Source organism: Lonchura striata, chromosome 26 (genome assembly GCF_050655825.1).
Source record: "Lonchura striata isolate lonStrDom1 chromosome 26, ASM5065582v1, whole genome shotgun sequence".
Taxonomy (NCBI): Eukaryota; Metazoa; Chordata; class Aves; order Passeriformes; family Estrildidae; genus Lonchura; species Lonchura striata.
In genome coordinates, this window is record NC_140728.1 from 4,742,472 (window position 1) to 4,753,434 (window position 10,963).

Genomic DNA, 10,963 nt, shown 5'->3' on the forward strand with positions numbered 1-10,963 from the left:
CCTGTCTGCTCCTTTGTGTGGAGAATACTCTCGGAGCATCCTTGGAACCCCTGTCTGCTCCTTTGTGTGGAGAATCCTCTCGGAGCATCCTTGGAACCCCTGTCTGCTCCTTTGTGCGGGGAATCCTCTCGGAGCATCCTTGGAACCCCTGCCCCTCTCCTTTGTGCAGGGAATCCTCTTGGAGCATCCTTGGAACCCCTGTCTGCTCCTTTGTGCAGGGAATCCTCTTGGAGCATCCTTGGAACCCCTGCCCGCTCTCCTTTGTGTGGAGAATCCTCTCGGAGCATCCTTGGAACCCCTGTCTGCTCCTTTGTGCGGGGAATCCTCTCGAAGCATCCTTGGAACCCCTGCCCCTCTCCTTTGTGCGGGGAATCCTCTCGGAGCATCCTTGGAACCCCTGCCCCTCTCCTTTGTGCAGGGAATCCTCTCGGAGCATCCTTGGAACGCCTGTCTGCTCCTTTGTGTGGAGAATCCTCTCGGAGCATCCCTGGAACCCCTGTCTGCTCCTTTGTGTGGGGAATCCTCTCGGAGCATCCTTGGAACCCCTGCCCCTCTCCTTTGTGTGGAGAATCCTCTCGGAGCATCCTTGGAACCCCTGCCCCTCTCCTTTGTGTGGAGAATCCTCTCAGAGCATCCCTGGAATCCCTGTCTGCTCCTTTGTGCAGGGAATCCTCTCAGAGCATCCTTGGAACCCCCGTCTGCTCCTTTGTGTGGGGAATCCTCTCGGAGCAGGTTCCTGTGGCAGGCACATTCTTCTCTCACTCCAGATTTAGTCATAGAGGAGCAAAAAGAGAAGAAAGAGAAAACAATTTCTATTTCTGCTCCTTGTTTTTCCCATGTGGAATGTGTTTGGAGAATTGTTTACCTGGGGTGAGTGCTGGGTTGGATTCTGGTGAGGATTGTTTGAGCCTGGTGGCCAATCCAACCCACCTGGGGCTGGACCAGTCCAACCTACCTGGACTCTTGAGAGAGGGTCACGAGTTGTGAGTCAGTTAGATATGGTAGTTAGAAAAAGTAGGTTTGTAGTTTTAGTATCTCCTTTAAATAGTGTATTAATGTATTATAGTATAGTTATAATAAAGAAGCCATTCAGCCTTCTGCACTGAGTCAGACATCAGCATTTCTGCCCACCAGGTTCACCTGCATTTCCAGTAGGTTCCTTCAAGCCTCTGCCCGCTCCTTTGTGCGGGGCAGCCTCTCCGAGTGGATTCCTGTGGCAGGCACATTCTTCTCTCTCAGGATTTTTCACAGAGGTGCACAGAGAGAAATGAAAGAGAAAACAATTTCTATTTCTGCTCCTTGTTTTTCCCATGTGGAATGTGTTTGGAGAGTTGTTTCCCTGGGGTGATGCTGGGTTGGATTCTGGTGATTTTTGAGCCTGGTGGCCAATCCAACCCACCTGGGCCTGGGCTCTCCAGAAAGGGTCAGGAGGTTCTCCAGGGAAGCTTCCAGCCCTGGCAGTGCCCAAGGCCGGCTTGGACGGGGCTTGGAGCACCCAGGGATGGTGACAAAGTTGTCCCTGCCTGTGGCAGAGGTGGCACTGGATGGACTTTAAGGTCCTTCCCAACCCAAACCACTCTGGGATTCTGTGATTTGATGAAAAGCTGGGAATTCAAGCAGGGAGCGAAGGAAGCTTTGCCTTTGGACAGCATTTCTGCCAGGATTTGTTATTTATTTAAATCCCTCCTTCCCCTCCCCAGCCTTGTATTTGCATAATCACATTTTGCAGCTGTTGGGCCACGGTGTTTGTTGTTTTATCTGCAGAAAAAAACGGACACAAAGAGGGGGAAGAAATTCAGTCCCAGCTGAGCCTTTTGTGCCGGAGTTGCTCCTGGGCAGCCCCGGGAATTTGGGAGGGAAGGGAAAGGAAAGGAAAGGAAAGGAAAGGAAAGGAAAGGAAAGGAAAGGAAAGGAAAGGAAAGGAAAGGAAAGGAAAGGAAAGGAAAGGAAAGGAAAGGAAAGGAAAGGAAAGGAAAGGAAAGGAAAGGAAAGGAAAGGAAAGGAAAGGAAAGGAAAGGAAAGGAAAGGAAAGGAAAGGAAAGGAAAGGAAAGGAAAGGAAAGGAAAGGAAAGGAAAGGAAAGGAAAGGAAAGGAAAGGAAAGGAAAATGGGAAGGAAGGAAGGAAGGAAGGAAGGAAGGAAGGAAGGAAGGAAGGAAGGAAGGAAGTCCCAGCCCAAGGTGATGCCCCGATTTTGGGGCTCTGCTCCCCACCCTGTCCCTGCACCCCCAGCTGCTGCCCTGTCTCCTCTCCCTGTCCCCCTCCAGGTCTCCCGGAGTTGCTCCCGAGCCTCTCCAGCTCCAGGTGATGCCCCAGTTCACCTTCGCCTGTTTCTGTGGCCTCCACGGCTTCTGCAAGATGAAGAGGAAGAAGGAAGAGGCTGGCGGGGGGCAGGAGACGGCCGTGTGAGGAGCGGCTCTGCCCGGACCCCTCCTGTCCCCTCGGTACGCCGGGGCACCTCGGGTGCCTCCTCACCTCTCCCAGGAGCAGCTCCCCGGCGGTGCCAGCCCTGCCCGGGGGTCTCTGGGGGGTTCTGGGGGGGCTCAGGGGCTGATCCAAAGTGTCTGGGGTGGTGCTTGGCAGGGGAAGGGGAGCTGAGTGATGATTTTCCATTCATCCCACAGATTCTCCATTTGTCCCACAGATTCTCCCATTTATCCCACAGACACTCCCATTTGTCCCACAGATTTTCCATTCATCCCACAGATTATCCCATTTATCCCACAGATTCTCCATTTGTCCCACAGATTCTCCATTCATCCTCCAGATTCTGCATTTGCCCCTCAGATTCCCTCATCCCACAGATTGACCCATTCATCCCACAGATTGACCCATTCATCCCACAGATTATCCCATTTGTCCCACAGATTCTCCCATTTATCCCGCAGATTCTCCATTCATCCTCCAGATTCCGCATTTGCCCCTCAGATCCTCTCATCCCAAAGATTCTCCCATTTATCCCAGAGATTTTCCCTTTATCCCACACATGCTCCGTTTATCCCACAAATTCTCCCATTTATCCCAGAGATTCTAACTTTTGTCCCGCAGATTCTCCCATTTATCCCACGTATTCCCCATTTATCCCACAGATTCCTTCCCTCATCCCACAGGTTCCCTATTTATCCCACAGATTCCCATTTTATCCCTCAGATTCTCCACTTATTCCTCATATTCAGCATTTATCCCCCATATTCTGCATTTATCCCCCACATTCTCCATTTATTCCACAGATTCTCCATTTATCCCATAGATTCTCTCCCTCATCCCACAGATTCTCCATTTATCCTATGAGTTCTCCATTTATCCCCCATATTCTCCATTTATCCCCCACATTCTCTCATTATTTCCTCTCCCCTCCCTCTCCCCAGAGCCGGAGCCTGCCCTGACCTTGCTGAGGATGTCACCCAAGTGTCACCCGGGTGTCACCCAGATGTCACCCAGATGTCACCCAGATGTCACCCAGCTGCCGCTGCCACCCTGCCCGGACACCCCACCCCTCCCTCATCCCACTGGGAGCGACAATTCCCTCCTGATCCAGCCCAGCTCCAGCAATTCCCAGCAGACAGACCCGGAAAAATCCCAAAAAAATGGCCCAGAGCTCATCCATGCCAGAGCTGGACAGCGCAAGGTGCAGCTCGTCCTCCCCATCCAGGATTCCGCCAGAATTCCTACAAATCCCTGGGACACAGATCCTGACGGAATTCCTACAAATCCCTGTCCATGGATCCCGCTGGAATTCCTACAAATCCCTGTCCATGGATCCCATCAGAATTCCTACAAATCCCTGTGCCACAAATCCCACTAGAATTCCTACAAACCTCTGTGCCAAGGATCCCACTGGAATTCCTACAAATCCCTGGGCCACGGATCCTGCTGGAAATCCTACAAATCCCTGTGCCAAAAATCCTGCTGGAATTCCTACAAATTCCTGGGACACAGATCCTGACGGAATTCCTACATATCCCTGAACACGGATCCCGCCAGAATTCCTATAAATCCCTGTGCTAAAAACCCCACCAGAATTCCTACAAATCTCTGGGACATGGATCCTGCTGGAATTCCTACAATTCCCTGGGCCATGGATCCCACCAGAATTCCTACAAATCCCTGAACACGGATCCCACTGGAATTCCTACAAATCCTTGAACACGTATCCCACCAGAATTCCTATAAATTCCTGTGCCAAAAATCCTGCTGGAATTCCTACAAATCCCTGCCCACAGATCCCACTGGTATTCCTACAAATCCCTGTGCCACGGATCCCACCAGAATTCCTACAAATCCTGCCAGGATTCCTACAAATCCCTGTGCCACGGATCCCACCAGAATTCCTACAAATCCCTGGGACATGGATCCCATTGGAATTCCTACAAATCCCTGCCATGAATTCCCAGCGTTCATGGAAGGAGCCTCCAGCCACTGGGGAAGGCAGAAAGATGAATTTGTTCTCAGCAGCAATAATCCTTTTTTTTTCCTTTTTTAACCCCATCACGCCAAACTTCCCTCGGAGCTGCCCCGCTCACGTTCCCACCGGGAATTTCGGGTGCGTGTCCCCAGGCAGGGCAATTCCTGCATCCTGGGGGCAGCCAGGAGATTAAAAAAAACCCAAAAAAACCCAAAAAAACCCAAAAAAATCCCTTTTAAAATATTTTTCTCCCCAGAAAATCACCAGGTCAAAGCCGTCCCTTCTCCCTTCCATGGGGAGGATTTTCTTCCAGGTATTCCCAGTTTTCCTATAGGACAAAATCATTTGTGGCTGCCCCCAAAATCGGTGTTTTTCCCAATGTTCTGGCAAGGACGGAGCTCCAGGTGGGCTCGGGGAAGCTCCTCAGCTTTGGGAAAACGCTGACTTTGTTCTGTTCCTGTTTTTGCACATCAGCAGAGCCTCCCCTGCTCCACCTTTGCATCCCCAGCGCTGCCCTTGGCGAGGACAAATTTGGGATCAGCTCTGGGCAAAAGAAAAAAAACACAAACCTAAAAAAAAAAAAAAACCACCAACAAAAATCACCAAAAAAAAAAAATCCCAAAAACAAACAAACAAAAAAAATCCCACAAAAAAAACCCAAAACAAAAAACCCCAACCAAACAATAAAAATAAAAATCAAACAAAAAATCCCACAAAAAAAACCAAAAACCAACCAAACAAACAAAACAAAGCAACAACAACAACAAAAAACCCACAAAAAACCCCAAATAAATAAACAAATAAAAAAACCACAACAAAACGCCCAAAATCCAAGGAAGTTGGTGGGACTCCAAGGGCAGCTCGTGAATGTAACTTTATTTTTGCACAAGGATTTGTGGTGGCCACGTGAGGGATGCATTTAAGGATTTTAAATAAGTTGGGATTCTTCCCTGCTCTGGAAATGATCAGGGGTGTCAAGACAAGGGTGGAATTCCAGCTTTGTTTTATTCCAGCATAAATCCAGAGGGAGAATCTGACACTGAGATACGTAGAAAAATATTAATTATAGAAAAGCGAGCTTGGACTGACTCCCATCCCTCAGATTTCTCCTGTTTTTCCAGGTTTTTCCTATGCAATAACGCACAAAAAACCAGCAAAAACCAAGCCGGGTCAGCAGCAAATCCTGACTCAACCAAGCCCCGCTCAAACCTCAGGTTTTGCTTTGGGATTTTGCTCCACGCCATCGATTTTCCTGATTCCAGCCTGGAATTCCTTGCAGCCTCTCCTGACATGGATCCAAGCATGAAATCTCTTTTTATTGTTCTTTTTTTAATCCCTGCTGCCCGCATTTCTTCGGGAAAGGACTCCCGAGATGTTCCTCGGGAGTTTCCCGGCCCCAGGAGCCATAGGAATCTGTACTGTACATTTATTTTTCAGGTTTTTTTTTTCTTTTGGGAGGTGGGGAGGGAGGAGGGAAAAATCAACGTGGCATTTGTAAATAAGCACAGGCGTCTTCCACGCACAGAGCAGAGCGCTTCCTATAGGAATTCCTATGCCAGAGGAATAAATAAATTAATAAATAATAAATGAAATAAATAAATAAATTAAATATTTATGATAATTTTCGCAGTGTGGGTTTTATGGCCGTTTGCAGCTGAGGGGTTTTGCTCCCTCTTTTTCTTGGCTGGTTTTTCAACGCCAACCTCAAAATTCACCCTTCAAAAATAAGCCTGAAATGCAAATTCCCGATGTTTGGGGATGGGATGGATGCGGGGAAGCCCAAACCAACCCCACAGAAATTCCTGGGATGTCAGGAAAACTCCCAGGCAAAGGCTCAGATGGGGAAAAAAATCCCAACAGGTTAATTTGAGTGATTAATTATTGGGCTCCATCCTAACGAGCATCGCTGGGATCCATCATTTCCCTGGAGGATTTTCTTCCCTGATCCATCGTCTCAAGGGTGCTCCCCCTTCCCAGCAGGATTTGGGGAACGTCCCTGCTCTCCTCGGGGAGGGATCCAGGAATTGCAGGGAGAGATCCAGGAAAGGATCCAGGAGCACCAGGGAGGGACCCAGGAACATCAAGAAGGGATCCAGGAATTGCAGAGAGGGATCCAGGAATATCAAGGATCCAGGAATAGCAGGAAGGGATCCAGGAGCATCAGGAAAGGATCCAGGGGAATAGAGAGGGATCCAGAATCACGAGGGAGGGATCCAGGAGCCCCAGGGAGGGATCCAGGGACATCAAGAAAGGATCCAGGAACATCAGGGAGGGATCCAGGAATAGCAGGGAGAGATCCAGGAAAGGATCCAGGTGCATCAAGAAGGGGTCCAGGAATTGCAGAGAGGGATCCAGCAATATCAAGGATCCAGGAATAGCAGGAAGGGATCCAGGAGCATCAGGGTGGGATCCAGGAACATCAGGGAGGGATCCAGGGACATCAGGGAGGGATCCAGGGAGATCAGGGAGAGATCCAGAAGCATGAGGGAGGGATCCAGGAGCATCAGGAAGGGATCCAGGGACATCACACAGGGATCCAGGAAGGGATCCAGAAGAATCAAGGAAGGATCCAGGAGCACCAGGGAGGGATCCAGGAACATCAAGGATTCAGGAATAGCAGGAAGGGATCCAGGGACATCAGGGAAGGATCCAGGAGCAACAGGGAAGGATCCAGGGAGATCAAGGAGAGATCCAGGAGAATAGAAAGGGATCCAGGAATAGCAGGAAAGGATCCAGGAGCATCAGGGAGAGATCCAGAAATTACAGAAGGAGATCCAGGGACACCAGGGAGGGATCCTGGAAGGGATCCAGGAGCATCAGGGAGGGATCCAGGAGCCCCAAAATGTTCCTCCTGGACTGAGGGAAAAGCTCAGTGCAAACCCCACCCTGCCAGGAGCAGAGCAGGACCAGGGCCCCCCTGCCACTGCCGCCTGTCCCCTGGGTGCGGAGAGCTCCCGGTGTGCGGAGGATTCCCGGTGTTCCCGGTGCACGGAGGATTCCCGGAGTGCAGAAAATTCCCGGTGTGCAGAGAGCTCCCGGTGTACGGAAGATTCCCGGTGTGCAGAGAACTCCCGGTGTACAGAGTACACCCGGTGCACCCAGAATTCCCGGTGTTCAGAGGATTCCCGGTGTACAGAGAATTCCCGGTGTACGGAGAATTCCCGGTGTTCAGAGAATTCCCGGTGTACAGAGAATTCCCGCTGTGCAGAGAATTCCCGGTGTACGGAGAATTCCCGGTGTTCGGAGAATTCCCGGTGTACGGAGAATTCCCGGTGTTCGGAGAATTCCCGGTGTACAGAGAATTCCCGGTGTGCAGAGAATTCCCGGTGTTCAGAGGATTCCCGGTGTACAGAGAATTCCCGGTGTACAGAGAATTCCCGGTGTACAGAGAATTCCCGGTGTTCGGAGAATTCCCGGTGTTCGGAGAATTCCCGGTGTACAGAGAATTCCCGGTGTTCAGAGAATTCCCGGTGTGCAGAGAATTCCCGGTGTTCAGAGGATTCCCGGTGTTCGGAGAATTCCCGGTGTACAGAGAATTCCCGGTGTACAGAGAATTCCCGGTGTTCGGAGAATCCGCTCGGAGCCGCCGGGGCGCGGCGGGGGCGGCGCCGAGGGTTTTGCAGCGCGGGCGGCGCTGGCGCTGCCGGGACCTCGTGGCGCAACGGTAGCGCGTCTGACTCCAGATCAGAAGGCTGCGTGTTCGAATCACGTCGGGGTCACGGCGGCCCCGCGGCCGCCTTTTTCCTTCGGGGGGTTCGGATTTTGGGGGGCTCGGGTTTTGGGGGGTTCGGGTTTTGGGGGGTTCGGGGGCGGGGCTCGCGGGGTTTGGGGGGTTCGGATTTTGGGGGGTTCGGATTTTGGAGGGTTCGGGGGCGGGGCTTGCGGATTTTGGGGGGCTCGGATTTTGGGGGGCTCGGGTTTTGGGGAGCTCGGATTTTGGGGGGCTCGGATTTTGGGGGTTTCGGATTTTGGGGGGTTCGGATTTTGGGGGCTCGGATTTTGGGGGGCTCGGGTTTTGGGGAGCTCGGATTTTGGGGGGCTCGGATTTTGGGGGTTTCGGATTTTGGGGGGTTCGGATTTTGGGGAGCTCGGATTTTGGGGGGCTCGGGTTTTGGGGGGTTCGGATTTTGGGGAGCTCGGATTTTGGGGGGCTCGGGTTTTGGAGGGTTCGGATTTTGGGGGGCTCGGGTTTTGGGGGGTTCGGATTTTGAGGGGTTCGGATTTTGGGGGGCTCGGGTTTTGGGGAGCTCGGATTTTGGGGGGCTCGGGTTTTGGAGGGTCCGGATTTTGGGGGGCTCGGGTTTTGGGGGGCTCGGGTTTTAGGGGGCGCTGATTTTGGGGGGTTCCGATTTTGGGGGGCTCAGGTTTTGGGGGGCTCGGGTTTTGGGGGGCTCGGATTTTGGGGGGTTCCGATTTTGGGGGGTTCCGATTTTGGGGGGTTCCGATTTTGGGGGGTTTGGATTTTCGGGGGCTCGGATTTTGGGGAATTCGGATTTTGGGGTGAAGCGGCCCCCCCGTTGCCGGGGCTGCTCCTCGTGTCCTGCTTTGGGCCCCCTGAAAGAGGGCAGGGTGGGAGTGTATAATATAATCGAATAATTGTATTAATTTTTATATTTGTTATATTTATGTATTATATTGCATTATATTAAATGACATTATATAACATTGCGTTCTATTATAGTACATTATATTACATTATTGAATAATGTAGTGTACATTATATAAGTATATTACAGTATACATTATATTATATTATATTATATTATATTATATTATATTATATTACATTACATTACATTACATTACATTATATTACATTATATATTATAATACATTACATTACATTACATTATATATTATAATACATTACATTACATTATATTACAGTAATGTATAATGTACTATACATTTTATATGTATATTACTTTATACATTACAATATATTATATTATATTCGATTACATTATTATTGCATTAATGTATCATGTAATATACATTATATATTATATTAATCACATTATATTACCTTTATTGTATTATATTACATTACATTACATTACATTATTATTACATTCCTGTATAATATAATATATATTACATTAGATTACATTAGATTACACCAAGCTCTATAAAATCTCAGAAAATCACATAAAATCTGATTTTTACAGCAATTTTTTACCCCCAGCTGCTCAAATGGAACACAGACTCCTGTTCGATTTTCATCATCATTGCTAAATTCAAATTTTAAATTGCATTTTTAATTGAATTATTTTATTATATTAAAGTTTTAAAATTAATTTTTAAACTATTTTTATAGTTTATTATTTATTTAATTTTTGTTAATTATGTATATATTTTATATTTTAAATTATTTTTTAAATTTTCTTAGTTTTAAAATTATTTTATTTAAAGAATTAAAATTGTAATTAATTTTAAATTTTAATTTTAAATTATTTCTTTCCATTAAATAATGAAATTTTGTAATTAATTTCAGATTTTTATTCAATTATTACATTACATTAAATAATAAAAAATTTGGATTGATTTTTTCATTTAATTTTTAAATTATTTCTTTAAATTAAATAATTAAATATTTTAATTAATTCTTCTGTTTAATTAATTTTTTCATTTTTAAATTTCAATTTCATTCAATTTAATAAATTACATAATTAAATATTTAAATTCTTTTTTAATTGTAATTTTAAAATTATTTATTTATATAATTAAACGTTAAAATTAATTTCAAATTTAAATTTTTAATTATTTAATTAAAATCTTAAAAATTACATTTAAATTTAATTTTTAAAAATATATTTATTATAAAACCCACTAAAATCCACAGCTCAAAGCTGCTTCCACTCCACGAGCTCATTTTGGGTGGGTTTGGGTTTATTTTGGGGTGATTTTGGGATGGTTCTGGGATGGTTTTGGGGTGGTTTTTGGGGTGGTTTTTGAGGTGGTTTTGGGGTGATTTGGGGTGATTTGGAGTGTTTTTGGTATGGTTATTGGGGTGGTTTTGGGGACGCTTTGGGGATAGATTTTGGGGTGATTTTTGGATGTTTTGGGTGGTTTTTAGGATGGTTTGGGGGTATTTTTGGTGTGGTTTTTGAAATGGTTTGGTGGTGGTTTTGAGACGGATTTTTGGGGTGGTTTTGGGGTGGTTTTGGGGTGGTTTTGGGATGAATTTTTGGGGTGGTTTTGGGGTGGTTTTGGGATGGATTTTTGGGGTGGTTTTGGGGTGGTTTTGGGGTGGTTTTGGGATGGATTTTTGGGGTGGTTTTGGGGTGGTTTTCGGGTGGTTTTGGGACGGATTTTTGGGGTGGTTTTGGGGTGGTTTTGAGGTGATTTTCGGATGGATTTGGGGATGGTTTTAGGATGGTTTTGGGGTGATTTTGGGATGGTTTTTGTGGTGGTTTTTGGGGTGGTTTTGGGGTGATTTTGGGATGGTTTTTGAGGTGGTTTTTGGGATGGTTTTGGGGTGATTTTGGAATGATTTTGGGGTGGTTTCGGGATGGATTTCGGGGATCTTTTTGGGATGGTTTTGGGGGTGGTTTTTGGGA

At 47.1% G+C, this 10,963-nt stretch overlaps 1 protein-coding gene and 1 non-coding gene across 4 annotated transcripts in view; both read left to right on the forward strand.

Annotated features, from left to right (window-relative positions):
* Positions 1–6,024, forward strand: part of BLACAT1 (BLACAT1 overlapping LEMD1 locus) — a 27,919-nt gene extending 21,895 nt beyond the window's left edge. For all 3 annotated transcript variants that reach the window (XM_085561247.1, XM_085561245.1, XM_085561246.1), the window contains exons 2-3: positions 2,266–2,442; positions 3,367–6,024. In XM_085561247.1, coding sequence (XP_085417373.1) covers positions 2,306–2,407 — 102 coding nt within the window. In that variant the 5' untranslated portion in view covers positions 2,266–2,305 and the 3' untranslated portion in view covers positions 2,408–2,442; positions 3,367–6,024. The remainder of the gene's footprint in view (positions 1–2,265; positions 2,443–3,366) is intronic.
* A 2,026-nt stretch (positions 6,025–8,050) lies between these two features.
* On the forward strand, positions 8,051–8,122 carry TRNAW-CCA (transfer RNA tryptophan (anticodon CCA)). The gene has a single exon. It is a non-coding gene; the product is annotated as a tRNA-Trp (tRNA).
* Positions 8,123–10,963: the final 2,841 nt, after the last annotated feature.